This window comes from Astatotilapia calliptera, chromosome 16, assembly GCF_900246225.1.
Source record: "Astatotilapia calliptera chromosome 16, fAstCal1.2, whole genome shotgun sequence".
Taxonomy (NCBI): Eukaryota; Metazoa; Chordata; class Actinopteri; order Cichliformes; family Cichlidae; genus Astatotilapia; species Astatotilapia calliptera.
Window position 1 is genome coordinate 16,312,658 of NC_039317.1, and position 20,800 is coordinate 16,333,457.

General features: G+C 36.8%; 2 protein-coding genes across 2 annotated transcripts; both read left to right on the forward strand.

The window, feature by feature from the left end:
- The first annotated feature begins 1,085 nt into the window (after nt 1-1,085).
- On the forward strand, nt 1,086-15,603 carry LOC113008414 (myosin light chain kinase, smooth muscle). Its single transcript, XM_026145791.1, has 6 exons — nt 1,086-1,150; nt 1,243-1,560; nt 11,391-11,690; nt 11,776-11,866; nt 15,001-15,085; nt 15,220-15,603. The coding sequence occupies exons 1-6, from the start codon at nt 1,132-1,134 to the stop codon at nt 15,328-15,330; spliced, it is 924 nt and encodes a 307-aa protein (XP_026001576.1). The 5' UTR covers nt 1,086-1,131; the 3' UTR covers nt 15,331-15,603.
- Nucleotides 15,604-16,808: 1,205 nt separating this feature from the next.
- On the forward strand, nt 16,809-20,245 carry LOC113008415 (uncharacterized). The gene is made up of 5 exons (XM_026145792.1): nt 16,809-17,016; nt 17,195-17,494; nt 17,580-17,670; nt 19,247-19,313; nt 19,404-20,245. The coding sequence occupies exons 1-5, from the start codon at nt 16,947-16,949 to the stop codon at nt 19,503-19,505; spliced, it is 630 nt and encodes a 209-aa protein (XP_026001577.1). The 5' UTR covers nt 16,809-16,946; the 3' UTR covers nt 19,506-20,245.
- Nucleotides 20,246-20,800: the final 555 nt, after the last annotated feature.

Below are 20,800 nucleotides of genomic sequence, written 5' to 3' on the forward strand. Positions count from 1 at the left end.
TACTAATCACTATAAGGCAGTGTTACTAATCTTATCTCATATATTTAGGTATCTGAAACACCTGGAAAGTGCTAAGATATTATTATTGGTCACTACTTTTACTCTGCAGAAAGAATTATGATGAGGACACTGAAGCAGGATCAGTTTCCCTCAGGAGAAGAGAACAGAAGATGTTTGTCATGTTATAGGCAGCAACTCTCTCAACCACAGGGTGGCACTGCTTGTTGTAAAAATAACAAACACACCAGTGAGGTGGCAGGCTGAATTCAATCTATGATGTTTAAGCAGATCCTTTTAGACATTATCGCTGACATTATCAGTTAGAGCCTGAAAGGTCCTGATAACGTTTAGTTATTTAGCTCTCAAAACATTCACATTTTCACCAGAACACGTGCAACACAGCAAAAGCAGAAAGTCAGGAAGTCACTACACAAGAACAGTTTGTTCAAAATCACACAGTCCTGAGATGAAATGTCATCAGTCAGCTGCTAATGAATATTTATACATGACTGTTAATAGAAAACATATTAATGTTAATAATAATTCTTTATTGAGTCACGTAACAGTGAACTATTGATTATGACATATCTAAATGTCTTCCATAAAAATGACCTGCTGTTGTTAATTGTTCTACTTCACAGTCATAAAGCAGAACAATCACAGTTGTGTCACAAACTGAGCAATGCAAGAAAATCATTGCAGGTCCAGTTTTTATCTGGTGGGTAAAGACTGATTAACAATGCAGATGCAGTTTTAGCAGTTGAAAAATGCTCCTTTACTCAGGTGCAGCTTATATTTTCCATTTATGACATGAGTGACTAAATTACAAGAGGAAATTAATTGCAATATAATTGTGTTAAGTTTCTGGAAGAAATATACTTCAGTTGTGACAATTCTGAATCATTGCATACATTACTTAAATGTAAATTATCGCTTCAACAAATGGTGATACATTCACATACATTAGTTCAGAGCTCAACTCTACAGCAAGTAACCACTTCCTTTTTTTGCGGCTCCTCCTCAGATATCAATACAGCTGACGGTGAAGTTAACGTCTGTTTCTCTCTCTGTCTGATGATCACGATGTTCACTATAAATCGAGCAGCACTGCTCTTCGTTCAGCTGTTAGTGATGTGGGATGTCTTTGCAGGTAAAGAGCACATTTGTGTTTGAGATTCACTTTTTTACAGATGAAGTGCAGATAGAATTTTATATTGAATGATTGTCTCCTTTAAACTATAGAGATCGTTAAAAACGACCACAGAGCTGTGCTGGTGTCCCAAGGAGACTCAGTGACGCTGACTTGCAACATATCCAAGACAAATGCAACACTTATCACCTGGACTAACAAAAGATCTGTTTTTCATTATTCCATTGAGCTGAATCGCACCTATTCAAATTTCTCATTGCATAGACTGAAAATAAATCACGAGTTTCCTACAAAGCTCGTTATTTTTAGCGCTCAACCTGAAGATGAAGGACTTTATACATGTAACATAACAGGCAAACGTGGCCTACACAGCTTTACATGGAATTTGACTGTGTCTGAGAACCCCAAAGGTAGGTAGACAAAAAGCAGATCCAGTCAATTCTAGCAAAGGTCAACCAAGCATTTTAAATTAATTCACTGCTGTTTTGATACAGAATCCACTTCATCAAAGTATTTTCTATACATACTCCCACCTGCAATTGGATTCCTTCTGTGTTGCATCACACTGGCTGTGTTTCTCTACAGGTGAGTAAAACCTTTTTATCTTCATAATGAATTTATGAATGTGATTATTTTTTGTTTGTCTGTAGAAGTGTTCTCAGTACATGTATGACTGATTGGATTATAAAGCACTATTTTCCTATTTTCTATTTCCTACATTGAAAGTGTTTAAAGTTTGTTTTAAATAAGTAAAGAGGGAAATAGAAATGTGATATTGTGGCTTATACCATTGCGTTCATAGATGTGATGATTAATATTGTCATATTTCTATGATGTTTTTAAAGCAAATCATTACATTAGTGATCACAGGCTCAGTGCCTCATTGCACAAAGCTCAGATCTTTTTCATTGCTAAATGCAAGTTTTTATTTAATAAGATGATGTATTATTATCTATCTTTGAAAACTTCAAGGATGAAAGAGCTCAGACTTTTTTTTTCACTACTTCTGTAAGCACCGCAAACCTGCTCTGAATTTAAAGTTGTGAATCAGCCCGCTGTGCTTTCTTGCAGGGGGGCTATTGTTATATACAACAAGGCAAAAAGTGTCAATGACAGTAGTAAAGAACTGGCTAAAAGTGGTTAGAGTCAAAGCTGTCATTCACTTTTCTCTGAGGCAACCCTTCGCCAACATGTACATTTACATCCTACAACTACAAAAGAATGCAAGCTGAACTCATTCTGTACAGATTCATCATACATTTGGAAAAAAACCCATTAAAATAACAAAGAAGACGTCGTCCCACTAAACACTGGATGTTTTATAGATGTGCACTTTTGTTTTAGCTCAAGAGCTTGCGTCATCTTGGAGATGTCCGCTAATCGCTCTGCATTCCTTCATACATAACTGTTATGATCAATCCCATTTCAGAAAGTGTTATACTTTTCTAGATCATTTTCCAATAACTTCCTAGCCTGTAGGAAACATGCCCTCCACCCTCTGGAAACATGGGACTACAGAAGCAGTATAAAAATAAGATCTGTCCACAACGACCACATTTGGACTATAAATAGCCTGTACATGGCGGGCCTACGGACATCAACATCAGACATTACAAAACAACCCCTTCAGTGTGTATCAAAATTTGACGTCCAAAAATGACATATGAAAAACGTGACTCCAATATCACTTTGCATAGTGGGTTAGGGTTAGGTCTTGATCCCAGAGGTTATATGGGGTCTCATGTGTATGTTGTCTCTGTTTGGAGAATACAATCTTTGAGTCCTTCCATTCATGTAGATTTTCACATGGGTGGGGTAATACAGGAATACAGGAAGTGAAAGATCAAAAATGAGAGCCAATGAGGAGTACAAAATAAAACAGGAACAGAAAATAAACACACTAAAAATGCACAATGGTTTCATACTTCAGTGGCAGTGACCTCAATTTTACTGCATACCTATACAACAAACTGCATTCACTCGTGTATACTATGCTTAAAAATCTAATATAATTTGTGATTATTGATGCATGCACAGTAATTTGGAGTTCAGTATTTTGCTCAAAGACAACTTCACATGTGGACTGAGGGAACTCTAGATCAAACAATAAACCTGTGAATTAGTAGACTGCCCACTCTCCTAATTCACAGGCTGCTCTGAAGAACATCTTGAGAACTCAATCAAGAACCTCAGATATTCAACCTTAAAACCTCCTCAGATCTGTATCAGATTGAGGACTGAGGTGGCAGAACAAGCTGAATTATTCTGTTTTATGAATGTTTTGGTGGACAAACGGGATCGAAACAATGCTGAGCAGGTGGTTTTAATATTGTGTGTGAGTAATGTCTATCGTACTTTCATTGTGTTAAATAAATTACACCGTTCAAATACTGCAACACACACACACACACACACACACACACACACACACACACACACACACACACACACACACACACACACACATATATATATATATATATATATATATATATAAAAATAGAAAGTGTGCAACAGTTACTTAAACTAAATTAGTCTGGTGCATAAATTTGGCCACCCTTGATGTTTTATTGATTTGAATACATTTAGCACTAATTATTGGAACATAAAATTTGTTTGGTAAGCTCATTGGCCCTTGACCTGCATACACAGGTGAATCCAGTCATGAGAAAGCGTATTTAAGGTGGCCAATTGCAAGTTTTTCTCCTCTTTGCGTCTTCTCTGAAGAGTGGGTACATGGGAGCCTAAAACAACTCTCAAATGACCTGAAAACAGAGACTGCTCAACATCATGGTTTAGGGGAAGTATACAAAAAGCTATCTCAGAGATTTCAGCTGTCAGTTTCCACTATGAGGAACATATTGAGGAAATGGAAGACCACAGGCACAGTTCTAGTTAAGGCTGGAAGTGACAGGTCAAGAAAAATCTTAGATAAGTAGAGGCGAAGGATCGTGAGAGTCAACCCACAGACCAGCTCCAAAGACCTACAACATCATCTTGCTTCAGATGGTGTCACTGTGCAAGCCAGTGACACAAGCCAGCTTCATTTTGGAATAAGGGGCTGTGGACTGATGAAACTAAAATTGAGTTATTTGGACATAACAAGAGGCGGTATGCATGGTGGAAACAGAACACAGCATTCCAAGAGAAAGACTTGCTACCCACAGTAAAATTTGGTGGCGGTTCCATCATGCTGTGGGGCTGAAGTGCAGGTACTGGGAATCTTGCTAAAGTTGGGTTGCATTCCAGTCAGTATCAGCAGGTTCTTGAAAATCTACTAAGACGTTCAGGCAGAGGATCAAGTACAACATTCTGGAATGGCCATCTCAGTCCCCAGACCTGAATATTATTGAAAATCTATGGTGTGACCTAAAGCGGGCTGTCCATGCTCAGAAACCATCAAACCTGAGTGAACTGGAGATGTTTCGTAAAGACGAAAGGTCCAAAATCCATTCAACCAGAATCCAGACTCTCATTGGAAGCTATAGGAAGTGTTTAGAGGCTGTTATTTCTGTAAAAGGAACATCTACTTACTTAATACTTAAGCTACTGTGTACTTCACACACATGGAGAGATGCCAAACTGCCTTTCATTGTTCTTGTAACAGTGACAATAAAATATCATTGTGTTCATCTGCTACATGATATATTTAAATGAAATTGCTGATCCAAATAGCCAGTGATTTACGAAGGAAAATTATCAAGGGTGCCCAAACTTTTGCATACCACTGTAAGTCCAAAATGCAGTAGGAAGACGTATGTACTTACTTATTAATCCCTACCCCACGCTCAACACTCTATTGAATCAACATATTCGATGTTACCCCAACTTCCCCTCATCACTAGCCCCACACAATAAAGACAGGCTGAAGGACATGTATAACCATAGCTACAGTGATAGATATAATTCAGATACAATTTAGCATAGTTATATATACTATCTTCATCAGCTTTATCAGTTTCATATTCTTCCGAAAGCACGTTTCAAAACATCTTTATGAACGGACTAATGCTTGAACATTGCTGTACCCACAGGAAAACTGTTCCACAGTTTTACTCCACAAATGGTAATACAAAAGGTTTTAACTCTTGTCTGTGCTTTAAGAGTCTTCAAATTAAATGTTCCCCTCAAATCATAGTCCTCTTCTCTGTCAAAAAACATCCTTTGTACATTTCCCGGTAACATATTATATCTGGCTTTGGACATAATCTCTGCTGTTTTTTATTTTATAAGATCCATAAGCCTCAGGATTTTCAATTTTAAGAACATAATGTTAGTGTAGTCTCTAAATCCTGCTTTAGTAATCATCCCGATTGCTTTTTTCGGAGTTTTACATAATGTTATCTATTTGTTATCTATTATCACACCCAGAAATTTTGTATGAGAAACTTGCTCCACTTCAACATTATTTATCAACAATTTGCTCCAGCATCTCTTTTACAATTTCCAAATAACACAAATGTAGTTTTATTCAAGTTTAGCAATAACTTATTGCTATCAAACCACATTTTCAGTTTAATTATTTCTTGTGTGACAATTTCCAAAATCCGTGAATTCTCTCCAGCACAAAAAATATTTGTATCATCTGCAAATAAAGCAAACTGTAATATATCAGATGTTTTACATATATCATTGATGTACAGGATAAACAGTTTTGGTCCCAATACTGACCCCTGTGGAACGCCACAAACACTGTCCAGGCACTCTTATTGATATTCACCAATCTTCACAAATTGTTTGTTTGTCTATCAAATAATAAGCTTTTTTTTTTTTAGGTCAACAAAAACTCCAACTGTGCATTTTCTTTGAACTATATTATTAATGATATTTTCAATTAGTTCAGTTAATGCCGTGGATGTTGATCTGTTTGGTCTGAAACCATACTGACTGTCCATTATTACTTGATGTTTATCAATGAATTTGTCAAGTCTGTTAATGAAAACTTTTTCCAGTATTTTTGAAAATTGTGAAAGTAGAGAAACAGGCTTGTAATTTATGAACTGGTGGTATTACTTTAGCTATTTTCATTTGTATTGGGAATATTATATCCTGTTATAACAGGATGTTCCAAAATTCAACCCTATTATTGCAATAACCACAATAATAACAATACTTAAAGAACTGGGATGTGTCAGTAATGGGACTGAAAAACACAATAACTGTATACGCAACTGTTTACATTCACTTTCAAAGACAATTTTCACATTTTTCTTTGCTATGAACTGTCAGATTATGTATTGTGCGATTAAAAGTGTGTGTCATACATATCACCCATAATTCATACCTCTAATTTGGTAAATATCAAAAAGCAGCAACAGATATTTATAATTTTCACTATAAATAATCCACTATCAGAAAATTTTCAAAGGCAGGAAACAAAAAAAAAAGAATATGTTTTGTGTTTATTCTAGTCATTATGAGGCAGTGTTTACTCATCCTATCTTACTGAAACACCGGGCGGTGTTCTAAGATTTTATTATTGGTCACTTCTTTTTTTGCAGAAAAAGCATGATGATGAAACTAAATCAGGATGCCGTCCAGGATCAGATTCCTCCTCAGTCAGGAGAAGAGGTCAGAAGATTGTTGCCATCTTTAACACTGTCACATGCCTCTGCCTTTGTACAGTCTGTACTTTGTCTTCATAGACATCTCTCCCTCAACCACAGGGTGGCAGCACTAATTGCAAAAACAACAGACAGAGGAGTCAGTATATGGAGAGACTGAATTCAATCTATGATCACTTCAATCTATGATCAACTGAAAAACCTTCCAGTTCCTGACAGACATGAACAGTGTCAGAGCAGAAACTAAAAGGGAACGCGATCAGAGGCAGGACACCCGGGCTATAATACCCTCAGCTTCAGCTCAGACAAATGACTCTGCCTGTGAGCGCAGCAGTTCCAACCATCCATCACCATCCAGGGAGCTTTTATATCTCAAGGATCTTTGCTGTAACAACTTTGAGAGCACTTAGTTTGACAGAAGTGCTTTTCTTCATCTGTGAGTATAAGACCAGGTTCATGAACCTATGTACTGTCAACCTATTGACTGACTATAAGAAAGCCTATGACTCACACAGATCCTGGAATGCCTAGAAATACAAGAACAACAGGACCCTAAGAGCCTTCATCAGGAATTCAATGGGGATGTGGTGAACAATGCTAGAGGCCAACTTGAAGCCAAGTGCGTGGTCAAGTGTGGGATTTACCAGAGAGATGCACTGTCCCCACTGCTGTTCTGCATAGGCCTGAACCCCCTTAGCCAGATCATCAACAAGACTGGCTAGGGATATCAACTACACAATCAAGCAATCATCAGCCACCACAACTATATGGATGACATCAAGCTGTATGCCAAGAGTGAACGAGACATAGACTCACTGATCCATATCACTAGGATATACAGCAATGACACTGTGATGTCATACTGACTGGAGAAGTGTAGTGAGATGGTAACAAAGAGAGGGAAAGCAGAACTGAGCGAACTGCACTGGCAGAAGGCAACAATGCAGACATCAAGGACAGCTACAAGTCCATCCATACCATGCATGGAGGGTTTCACCATATCCTGGGATTGTGCACTAAGCAGAATGAAGGAGACTAGTGAGTGTCAGTGTCATTATTGCTTCACTTTGCAGAAAAATAATGATAAGGACACTGAATCAGGATCAGTTTCTCCCTCAGTCATGAGAAGAGATCAGAAGATCGTCATCATCTTTAATACTCTCAAATTTTGTCTACCAAATTTTATTTTAGCCTTTTGTCTGTATAGGTAAGTATATTTATTTATACATGATTTGAAGTTCTCTGAACCATTTTCCAACAAAAGACACTCAGGAAATTCAGACCTCCACCAAGGCAGGTCATTCTCTGTGCAGGATTTTAGGGAATAGTGTTGTAATTTGTGTTCATTATTTTGTTTTCTTTGTTGCTTTTAAGCATTTTAAAGAAGTTTCACTGCAGAAATAATTAAGTGTAAAGTGCAGACGTTTGCTGTTTGCCCCACAGAAATACTTTTTAATATGTGTGCCATAATTTTGAGTATAATAATAATAATAATAATTTTTTATTGTTCATTAATGTGGATGTAGCGGATGTTTGTTTAGTAAAATGTCCTTAAATATTTAGTAATAATTAGCAAATGAACAAACGTTTTCTATGTTAATGAACATTTTTGGAGTTTAGCTATTCTGTTTTTACATTTTGTATTTTTGTATTGATTTTTTTATTTTGTCTTTACATCAGAGAGTGGTACAGAGCTGTGTTGTTGTCAACAAGACACTTGGTGATGTTGACTTGCAGCATATCCAATAAAAAAAAGATAAAACAATAATCTCTTGGATTTTCAATATTTCCTTCTGCTAGAATCACTGCACATAAACAGCGGTTATAGTTGTTTGGCCTGCAGCATTCACACTACCCCCCTAAATGTACTTGAAATGAGAGGAGAATTAAACACAGAATTAATTTGACTGCAATCTGCTATCTACTGACATCTAGTGGTGAGATTACAGCTACACACTGTACCTTAAATCAACCTCCCAGTTTTTAAGTGACTGTTTAAGACTGACATATTATATTATTTGTATGTTGAAATATTATGTGATTAAACTTCATGAACCCTTAAATTTATTTTATTCACTGAAGACATTTATACATGGTGCAGCACGGTGGCACGGTTGTTAGCACTGTTGCCGCACAGCAAAAAGGTCCTGAGTTCAACTCCACCATGAGGCCGGGGTCTTTCTGTGTGGAGTTTGCATGTTCTCCCCGTGTTTGCGTGGGTTCCCTCCGGGTACTCCGGCTTCCTCCCACCGTCCAAAGACATGCAGCTTGTGGGGATAGGTTAATTGGATAATCCAAAATTACTACTAGGTGTGAATGTGAGTGCGAATGGTTACCTGTCCCTGTGTGTTGGCCCTGCGACAGACTGGCGACCTGTCCAGGGTGTAACCCGCCTCTCGCCCTATGACAGCTGGATAAGCAGAAGCGAATGGATGGATGGAATGGACATTTATACATGCGACATTACAAGTGACCTACAGTTCTTCATCGCTTCTAATTTTATACAGAAACCATTTCATCAAAGTATTTTCTATACAGACTCCCACCTACAATTGGATTGCTTATTGAAAAGGATGATTCTTGAAATTGTGTCCAACCGAGATACACTGTTAATCACTGTGACATTTAATAGATACTAATCCAGCCTTTCAACTTTTTATTTGATCAAATTTCTGCTCACTGAGTACCAATTTTATTCTTTTTTTTAGTAAATCTCTCTAAATCTGAGCACTTTATATTTTATTAATATGACTGAACTTGATCCTCACTTAACTGCTTAAGTTATGCTACAGGTAAAATGTGCTTTTTAAGAAAAGCAATCCATAGTTTAAAATAAGTTTGATAAACATACACATTAGTATATTAACATACATACTGGCATATTTTCAAACTTGATCTGTAAGATTCTTTCTTATGAACGACATTTGAATGCATAAATGTAGAATATATATGAATATATGTAACAAGTGGAACATGTAATGTTTTTAAATAGCCAGCAGATTGTGACAGTTGATTATATTTATATTATTAAGTTGACAAGTTGGTTAGTGATAACTGGATAAATGTGATTTAAAAGGTGGCCTTTAACCTTTGTGTGTCTAAGATGAATACCTGGGATTTACAGAACGAGATGTTTATTATTAGTGGTTTTTAACATCACAAAAATGTGATGACTCAGTTTAAACAATCTGAGAAGCATTTTATGTGAAGTATATCGAGTTAATATTTTGTGAAAGATTTAAAATAAATCCAACTGTACAATGAAATAAAAATTCTAATAAATAAAATGTGTGATTGAGTGCAGACAAAATGGGTAAAATGAACTTTCATTTTATTGATAAAAGATTCAAACTTGAGAAATTCTTCAATTAGAAAATAAAATGTATTAATTTAGTGAGCACCCCAAACTATTTGTATTTTTAAAATGAATGAATGAGCCAAAGAAAACACTGAAAAGAAGAAATGTCAGTGGTAAGGTAGAGGTGACTGATATGATTTCTAACTTTGGGAAATTTTGGGTCCCTTCATTTTGCTTTGAGATCTTCAACTTTCTGAAATTCATTTCCTAAATACACAGTTTTTACTTCATTAAACCAATCAGTCCAACTTTACAATGTAAAAGCACACCACAGTATTTGGGTGTCATTTTCCGAGGTGGTGATGTAGTGTTGCAGTTCAAAGTTGCCTCTCTACACAAGTGAGTCACACGAGAGACTAAATTATAGGAGACAATTATTTGTCATATAATTATATTCCCACTTCACTTTCCATGTTTGAACTGTGACAGTTTGTTGTGAATCTGAAATATTGTATAAATTACTCCCATGTAACATGTATTTTTCCATGTATTTTCTCAAAAAAGGTGAATCACATATTTGTGTTGAGTTTAACTGCAACAAACCACTTCCTCTTTTTTTGCGGCTCCTCCTCATATACAAATAGAGCTGACGGTGAAGTTAACGTCTGTTTCTCTCTCTGTCTGATGATCACGATGTTCACTCTAAATCGAGCAGCACTGCTCTTCGTTCAGCTGTTAGTGATGTGGGATGTCTTTGCAGGTAAAGAGCACATTTGTGTTTGAGATTCACTTTTTTACAGATGAAGTGCAGATAGAATTTTATATTGAATGATTGTCTCCTTTAAACTATAGAGATCGTTAAAAACGACCACAGAGCTGTGCTGGTGTCCCGAGGAGACTCAGTGACGCTGACTTGCAACATATCCAAGACAAATGCAGCACTGATCACCTGGACCAACAAAAGATCTGTTTTTCAATATTCCATTGCATTGAATCGCACCTATTCAAATTTCTCATTGCATAGACTGAAAATAAATCACGAGTTTCCTACAAAGCTCGTTATTTTTAGCGCTCAACCTGAAGATGAAGGACTTTATACATGTAACATAATAAGCAAACGTGGCATACACAGCATTACATGGAATTTGACTGTGTCTGAGAACCCCAAAGGTAGGTAGACAAAAAGCAGATCCAGTCAATTCTAGCAAAGGTCAACCAAGCATTTTAAATTAATTCACTGCTGATTTGATACAGAATCCATATATTGAATGAATATCTCCATTAAGCTTTAGACATTTTTGGAGGAAACCACAGAGCTATCCAGATTTTCTACTGAAATATATTTATTATTTCTTTCAATCTTACATGTTGCTTACAGACGACCACAGAGCTATGTTGGCGTCCACAGGAGACTCAGTGACACTGACTTGCAACATATCTGTGAAAAATGCAACACTTATCACCTGGACTAACAAAAGATCTGTTTTTCACTATTCCATTGTGCTGAATCGCACACATTCAAACTTTAATAGACTGAAAATAAACCATGAGTTTCCTACAAAGCTAATTATTTTTAGTGCTCAGCCTGAAGATGAAGGACTTTATACGTGTAAGATAACAGACAGAAGTGGCGTAAACAGCATTACATGGAATTTAACTGTGTCTGAGAACCTCAAAGGTAGGTAGAACAACAAACAGGAATAATCACTTCTAGTAAAGGTCAAACAAGCATTTTAAATTAATTCACTGCTGATTTGATACAGAATCCACTTCATCAAAGTATTTTCTACACATACTCCCACCTGCAATTGGATTCCTTCTGTGTTGCATCACACTGGCTGTCTTTCTCTACAGGTGAGTAAAACCTTTTTATCTTCATAATGAATGCATGAATGTGATTATTTTGTGTTCTTCTTCTTTCTTTGGCCGCACCAAATAAGAAAAAGACAAAGTGAAATGGAAATAAATGTATATGGCTAATATTATAGGATAGTAATTCGTTTAAAATTAAAATTGTCATATTTCTATGATGGTTTCAAAGCAAATTATGATAAATGAAAATTCCAAGTACACAATACAATCGAAAAATAAAATGCATTTAGATTCATAAAACCAACCTGGGCCTCTTGAGTTCAGTTCAGTTAAATAACAAAATCACTGACGCAGGGTGAATGTTAATACCAGACGAAGAATGCAGGTGAAAAATCTCTCATTGCATCCAGCTCTGTCAGTAAACATGGTAAACTGTGATGGAGCAAAATACTGAAACTGCATCCATCCAGCGAGTGTGTTCAATAAAAAATAAAACGCAGAATAAATGTGTCTGGCAGTAGTTTCTTTTATTACTCAACCCAACCTTTTTATTTCATATGAAGATGCTTTATTGTTTTAGGTAGGAGAACACCAGAATTATCAAGTTTGAGCTGAAATAGTTTTTATTTTTCAAGTTTAGTTTTTTGTTCAGTACGTCTGTAAAGGCTTAAATCAGCCTCTGTTCTTTATGTTGGCCTATTTTTCTATACAGACGAGAGTGAAAAGAGGAAATAAGAGTCGTGAAGAAGTGGTTAAAGGTGGTCAGAGTCAAAGCTAACATTGATACTGGGGACTTTTTCTTTCTTTTTTCTTTTTTTGTGGTAAACCTCCAGCGTGCATGTTTCCATTCTGCAACTAGAAAAATACCTTTGTTATTCTCAAAGAGTCTGCATTCACTGTGCGTAAGGGTCATCGTGCTTCATGTAGATTTTGCTACAAACAACTGAGATGCACTCCCCAAATAGATGATATTCCCTGCCATAAATTAAGGTTTGGTACACAGGAAATAAGTTCAACAAGACACTCGGAGACATAACAGGGCCAGACAACAAGAGGGATAAGAAAGCTGGAATGCTGAATACTTGAGAAAGATAATCTGAAAGAAGACGAGAAGAGCTTAGCTCACATGCAGAGAGGAGGAGACAGAGGCAGGTATATTGTGGAATATAGCAGGAACTTAAAATGGTGTGGTCAAATAGGAATACAGGAGGTAAAAAAATCAGAACTTTATGTAGTACTCATGATGAGTACTACATAAAGTTATAACATATAACACTAAAACCACTGCTGATTGATGCATCCAGGGCATTTCGGGGTTCAGTTTTTTGCTCAAAGATGATTTGACATGACTCTGGGGACTGTGTTGTTCTTGTGCTTTTAGATTTGACAGCTGTGTTTGATACATTGGATCATCCCATTTTACTCTCTCGTTTGGAGCACTGGGTGGGCATTAGGAGTGTTTCAGTTCTTTCTTGGCAGGGCGAACTTTTTGTGTCAGTCTCTGTAACCATGTGTCGCCCTCCACTCCTCTCTTTTGTGGTGTCCCACAAGGGCTCAGTTCTAGGTCCCCCTCCTCTTTTTTTTTATATCTGATCCCTCTTGGTCCTATACTGAGAAAACACAGCATTGCATTGCACTTTTATGCTGAGGACTGTCAGATCTATGTCCCTCTAAAGAAAAAAGGCACATATTTCACACACCATTACTTCAGTATCTTGATGAAATCAAGGCTTGGATGTCTGTTAACTTTTTAAAATTCAATGACAGAAAGACTGAGGTGATGGTTTTTGGTAGCCCGACTGAGACCCCAAATGTGTATTTAGATACCTTGGCCCAGTATGTTAAGCCAACTGTCACAAACCTGGGGGTCAAAGTGGACTGAACTGAAGCTTGACAGTCGGATTAAGGCAAAATCAAGCTTCTTTCAGCTCAGGCAGCTGGCTAAAATAAAGCCAATTCTTTCACAGCACACTTTGAGACAGTTATCCACACTTTTGTTTGCACTCAGCTGGATTACTGTAATGCACTTTAGATAGGGATCAGTGCATCATACGTTACTCATCTACAGAGGGTGCAAAATGCCACAGCTCCTCTTTTAACTGGCACCCATATTTTAGCTTCACTTGACTGGCTGTCCATTTCTTTTGGGATTCATTTTTAAATTATTTTATTTGCTTTTAAAGCCCTCAATGGCCTAGCCCCATCTTATGTGTCTGAGCTGCTACAGCCTTATACACCCACCCGCTCTCTCAGGTCAGCTGATCAGCTGCTCTTGAAGGTACCCAGGACTCAGCCTAAACTTAGAGGAGATCGAGCTTTTGCTGTAGCAGCTCTGTGGAAATGTGGAACGATCTGCATTTAGAGATTAGACAGGCTTCTTCTCTAAATGTTTTTAAATCACTCCAAAAAACCCACCTCTTTCCCCTCTCCTTTGACCCCGTGTGAGATGTTGGTTTTATTTTTAGTTGATTCTATGCTGTTTTATCTTGTTTTTAATATAGGGCTGTTTTTTTTCCTGTATCACGTCTTTTGTTTATTTATTTTTGCTGTTTTCTGTTATTCTATTGTTTTTAACATATTTTCTGTACAGCACTTTGGTCCTGTGCTGGGTATTTTAAAGTGCTTTATAAATAAAATTGGATTGGACTGGACTGGACTGGAGGTTCAGATAACCAACCCTGTGATTAAATAGCACCAACCCTATATCACAGATACCTATAAAGAAAATATTTAGAATACAAGAAAGAACCTAAGATATTAATGTAGTAGCAAACCTCACAAGATCCTCCAGATCTCCATCAGACTGAAGTCTGAGGTTTCAGAACAAACTCAATTGTTCCAGTCAAAGATGTTTTAGTGACACAAGGGGAGGAGCTTAACACTATTGGGCAGGTAGTTTTAATGGTGAGCCTGAGCAGTATCTATCAGAACTTCACTGTGTTAAATAAGTTGAATTATTTAAAGAATATAACACAAAACTGAATGTTACATTCATTTTTCATGAACTCAAAATATGTTTTCATTCATTTCACCAAAATTTTTACCTCTACTTTGTCAAAAAACAAAATATCTACTGAAAAATAATGATTATTTTTACTATCAGCAAATTCTTAATCATTTCTAAACCCATATATAAAAATGAAACAAAAATAACGTTCTGTGTTATTTTTCATTAGATGCTGCACCAGGACCCTGAAAAATGGCTTGCATGAGATCAGGACCTTGAGTTTTGTCCAGTATCATGCTCAGCTGGAAGGAAAGGTTAGAGGAACTTTATTTATTTATTTTTTTCCACACAAAGTGTTTCAACTCATATCTTCTCTTACCTACCCTCATGCTTGCTATTTAATGTTTTTCTCGTAAGAATTAAGTTTATTTACACTTTCGATCCATAGGTGGTCCCTCCACAACCTCAAAGTTTTGCAGTGTACAGGACAGGCAGCACTTTGAGAGACTCAGTCCAACCTGTGACTTATGGTGTGCTGACAAGAAGAAAGTCCAGATAAAGAAGATGAAAAGGAAACAAAGTATAGACTGTTTAATTCATTGTCAGTGCTTGTAAGAATAATTCAACCACAAAGCTCAAACACCATTTTTCATTGCGTCTGCCTGGATTTATAGAATCAACTTACAAAAATAACAAATGATTGCTTTTATGTTGACCATGCAGTTTAGTTTTATTTTTATTACCAGGTTTTGAAACGTCTGGAGGTTGTACCAATTAAGAAAAAACTAAAGGAAATGTAAATTTATTTACATTATTTACATTACACTTAAAAATGAAAATTGTCACATTTCTATTATGGTTTTAAAGCATTTTATAAAAAATGAAAATTCCAAGTACACAACAATGCTAACAAATAGCATGCATATAGATTCATAAAACCAAGCTGGACCTCTTGAATTTAATTCTGTTAAATAACAAAATCACTATATTAGTGTAGACCTAATTTTCTATCTGTACGAGTAAAATTTTGTGTAAAAACATTTGATTTTCAATCTTAATTTTGACTGTTTTTTTTTTTTTTATCTTTGACTTGTTTCTTCTGTTTCAGATATATTAGTTTTGTCATAAATGTATTAAATTAGGCTTTTTGCACCTGATTATTTTCATAAAGCTGAAACTGGATATATGTAATTTTTTTAATAAGCATAAAACAAGCATAAAATTAAGCTCATTCAGATTATGTCTGTTGTGTAAATATCTCCAGGTAACTTGCTGGTGATTTTCAAACAGATTTGGACTAACATTTGTGTCCTGGGTTTGAATCCACCATCTGGCTGGGACTTCTCTATGTGGAGTTTGCATGTTCTCTCCCAGTACTCTGACTTCCTCCCACAGTTCAAAGACATGCTGTTAGTCGCGTTACGTTAATTGGTAATTCTAAATTGCCAATCAGTTTGTCTCCAGGCTCCAGACATGTGTCATGCTTTTTACACCCTCCATTTGAACTTAACTAGTTTTGTTTTGAATGTGGCTGCTGAGAATTTAGCCAAAAATAAAAGTGAAATGATTCTGGAAGTTGTGTCCAACATGTTCATGATGCTTAATGTGAAATTCGACGGCCAGTCTGAAGACATTTTATACAAATTGCTATTTTAACAGTTAGCTGCTCACTGACCAAGACGTTTTGTACTACTTAGTGAATTTAGTCTTGTTCTTGGTTCTCAGTTGGTTCTTTATCTGTAATACTGGCATTATTACATCTAGTTTAGTTCAATTCCCCAAAGAGCTGAGAATAGGATTGGAGCCCCTTTTCTGAGAGAGCTACTTTAACTCTTGGGGGCAAAGATTCAGCTGATAAATTTTCCTTCATTCCAGTGCATCTTATATTTATGAAATGAGTGACTAAATTACAAGAAGAAATTATTGGCAATATAATTGTGTTCAGTTTCTTGAATAACTGTGTTTGAACTGCGACATTTGTAGTTAAATTCAATCATTGCATTCATGATGACATCCATCCAACTTATTGTTTGAACAAATGGTGACACATTTACATACATTAGTTTCGTAGCTCAGCAGTAGAGCGGCTAACCACTTCCTTTTTGTGGCTCCTCCTCAGATACACATAAAGCTGACGGTGAAGTTCAGGTCTGTTTCTTCCTCTCTCTGTTGATCATGATGATCAGGCTAAACCAAGCAGCACTGCTCTTCATTCAGCTGTTAGTGATGTGGCATGTCTTTGCAGGTAAAGAGCACATTTGTGTTTAAGATTCCTTTTTTTCTAGATTAAATGCAGATATAATTTTATATTGAATGAATATCTCCATTAAGCTTTAGACATTTTTGGAGGAAACCACAGAGCTATCCAGATTTTCTACTGAAATATATTTATTATTTCTTTCAATCTTACATGTTGCTTAAAGACGACCACAGACCTATGTTGGCATCCACAGGAGACTCAGTGACACTGACTTGCAACATATCTGAGAAAAATGCAACACTTATCACCTGGACTAACAAAAGATCTGTTTTTCACTATTCCATTGTGCTGAATCGCACACATTCAAACTTTAATAGACTGAAAATAAACCATGAGTTTCCTACAAAGCTAATTATTTTTAGTGCTCAGCCTGAAGATGAAGGACTTTATACGTGTAAGATAACAGACAGAAGTGGCGTAAACAGCATTACATGGAATTTAACTGTGTCTGAGAACCTCAAAGGTAGGTAGAACAACAAACAGGAATAATCACTTCTAGTAAAGGTCAAACAAGCAATTTATATTAATTCTCTGCTGATTTGATACAGAATCCATTGCATCAAAATATTTTCTATACATACTCCCACCTGCAATTGGATTCCTTCTGTGTTGCATCACACTAGCTGTCTTCCTCTATAGGTGAGTAAAACCTTTTTATCTTCATGATGAATGCATGAATGTTGCTTCTTTCTGTTTGGCTGTAGAATCGGTGTCAGCACTTGTAAGACTGATTTGTCCATAAATCTCAAACACCATTTTTTATTATGTTTGATGGCATTTAAAGAGTCACTGTGACTCACACTAGCTGTCTTCCTCTATAGGTGAGTAAAAGCTTCACATAACTTCACAATGAATGGATGAATTTGGAATTTTTGTAGAATTAATGGATGAGTGAAAGCACAAATTAATCTGTGTGTGCTAGTTTGCTGAAATGTAAGCTCTGGTCTGATTTCACTGTATAATACCCATGTATAGCGACAACAATGCAATCTTTATCTTTCTTTTTAAATCAAGGTTTGGTACACAACTCACCACTAAAGTCCATCTGAGAGAGGACAAGGATAACTATAATACTATAGTATTTTATATACAGAGGAGGGGAGAGACAGAGGCAGGTATAAAGCGCATTATGGTAGAAAATCACATAGGCGGGACCACAGCAATACAGGAAGTGAAATATCAAAGTTGAGAGCCAGTGATGACTACAAAATAAAAGAGGACCAGAAAAAAATAAAATAAAATGCAAAACAATGATTGAAAATCTACAGTAATATACTGACTGCTGATCGATACATACACGGCAATTTAGGTTCAGTCCTTTGCTCAAGGACAATTTGACATGTGGACTCAGGGAGCTAAAGGTCAAACAATAAACTCGGTAATAAGTCACCGGTAGCTCTGAAGAAAATCTTCAAATAACTCAATTTAAAGAAAAAAACTCAAAAAAATATGTTCAGATATTCATCTAGCTTCAAAATTGCCCAGATCTTTATCAGATCGAGGACTGAGGTGCCAGAACAAGCTCAAGTGCTCTGGTCACAGGTGTTTTGGTGAACACTACTGATCAGGCTGTTTCAGTGTTGTGTCCAAGTAATGTCTATCAGACTTCAGTATTTAAATACTTTGCAGTATTTAAATACTGTAACAGAAAACTGAATGTTACAAACATTTTTCAGTTGAATCAGAAAAAAGCCTCAGGTACTTTAAAATCTAAAACAACATTTACTTTCCCGTCTGTGCTAATATATATTTTGTTTAGTGTTAAAGTGTTAAGCTTTGATATTTAGTGCTACTCTAATTAGCACTTTACACAATAGTATAGTGCATTTTCATTTCATGAAATATGAAAATAGATTTTTTTTAAAAGCGAAAAGTATCACTCACATAACTGAAGGAAAATAAATAGATTTTTTTCTCAAAATATGTTGAGAATGCACAAATGCCGAATGCCATAAACTGCACGAATGCCATAAACTGCACAAATGTACTGTTAATAAGGCTGGGAAAACCTGCAGTCAGCTAAGACTGAAGAAGTCACTTGGATGAGTGAAAAAATGTTTCTCCCACTGAAAATGCTACATCCAGATGAGCAGAATCAACTTTTGGGATTTACTTACCTGGATGATTGAGCATGCATCAAGACTATCCTGTCTTATTTCTGAATCACCTGGCGAGTACTAAGATTTCATTATCAGTCACTTCTTTTAATTTGCAGAAAAAATGTGATGAAACTAAATCAGGATGCCGTCCAGGATCAGATTCTTCCTGAGTCAGGAGAAGAGGTCAGAAGATTGTTGCCACCTTTAGCACTGTCACATGTCTCTGCCTTAGTACAGTCTACACTGATTTTTATTTTTACTTTGTCTTTATAGACATCTCTCCCTCAGCCACAGGGTGGCAGCACTAATTGTGAAAACAACAGGCAGAGGAGTCAGTATATGGAGAGACTGAATTCAATCTATGATCACTTCTGAACTGAAAAACCTTCCAGTTACTGACAGACATGAACAGTGTCAGAGCAGAAACTAAAAGGGAACGCCATCAGAGGGAGGACATCCGGGCTACAACAGCCTCTTCAGCTCAGACAAATGACTCTGCCTGTGAGCGCAGCAGTTCCAACCATCCATCACCATCCAGGGAGCTTTTATATCTCAATGATCTTTGCTTTAACAACTTTGAGAGCACTTAGTTTGACAGAAGTTTTTTGCTTTATCTAAGACTATAAGACCAGGTTCACGAACCTATGTACTGTCAACCTATTGATTCACTATAAGAAAGCCTATGACTCACACGGATTCTGGAATGTCTAGAACTATACAAGACCAACAGGACCCTAAGATCCTTCATCGGGAATTCAGTGGGGATGTGGTGAACAATGCTAGAGGCCAACTTGAAGCCAAGTGCGTGGTCAAGTGTGGAAGGTCTGAATCCCCTTAGCCAGATCATCAACAAGACTGGCTAGGGATATCAACTACACAATCAAGCAATCATCAGCCACCACACCTACATGGATGACATCAAACTGTATGCCAAGAGTGAACGAGACATAGACTCACTGATCCATATCACTAGGATATACAGCAATGACACTGTGATGTCATACTGACTGGAGAAGTGTAGTGAGATGGTAACAAGAAGAGGGAAAGCAGAACTGAGCGAACTGCACTAGCAGAAGGCAACAATGTAGACATCAAGGACAGTTACAAGCAGAGGTGTGGACTCGAGTCACATGACTTGGACTCGAGTCAGACTCGAGTCATTAATTTTATGACTTTAGACTTGACTTGAAAAAATGTTCTAAGACTTGTGACTTGACTTGGACTTTTACACCAATGACCTGGGACTTGAATTGGACTTGAACCGGTTTACTTGAAAAGACTTGATATTTCACCCCAAATATAAAATTTAACATGCATATTATATAGAGATTGAAAATGTGACGTCATTCAGGGGTAAAACCGCAAAGGATTCTGGGAACTCGTGGCAAGAGGTACTAGCGCACGCAGGCTTTCAATTGAAATCAGTCACACAGCGATAAAAAGAAACACAAAAATGTCAAGAAGCCGTTGTATTATTAACTGCAATAGCCGGTCGCATGACAGCCACGGGAAGCCGACGGGTAAAGAGATCGGTTGTTATCGGATTACGTCGTTGAAGAGAAATTGTTCGAGCCGTGTTTCCGAAGTAACAAAGAGGTGATGGATGGTCTGGATTGCAGCCATTCAAAGACCAAATATAACGTCCCAGAACCCTCCAGCTCACAGGTTAG

Excerpts from the sequence above, each read along its gene's own strand:
- LOC113008414 (XM_026145791.1), top strand. Across the intron at positions 11,691-11,775 it reads TGTGTCTGAGAACCTCAAAG|AATCCACTTCATCAAAGTAT; the intron begins GTAGGTAGAACA and ends GATTTGATACAG. Across the intron at positions 11,867-15,000 it reads CTGGCTGTCTTTCTCTACAG|ATGCTGCACCAGGACCCTGA; the intron begins GTGAGTAAAACC and ends ATTTTTCATTAG.
- LOC113008415 (XM_026145792.1), top strand. The coding sequence starts at position 16,947 with ATGATGATCAGGCTAAACCAAGCAGCACTGCTCTTCATTCAGCTGTTA. Across the intron at positions 17,017-17,194 it reads GATGTGGCATGTCTTTGCAG|ACGACCACAGACCTATGTTG; the intron begins GTAAAGAGCACA and ends TGTTGCTTAAAG. Across the intron at positions 19,314-19,403 it reads TTCCTGAGTCAGGAGAAGAG|ACATCTCTCCCTCAGCCACA; the intron begins GTCAGAAGATTG and ends TTGTCTTTATAG.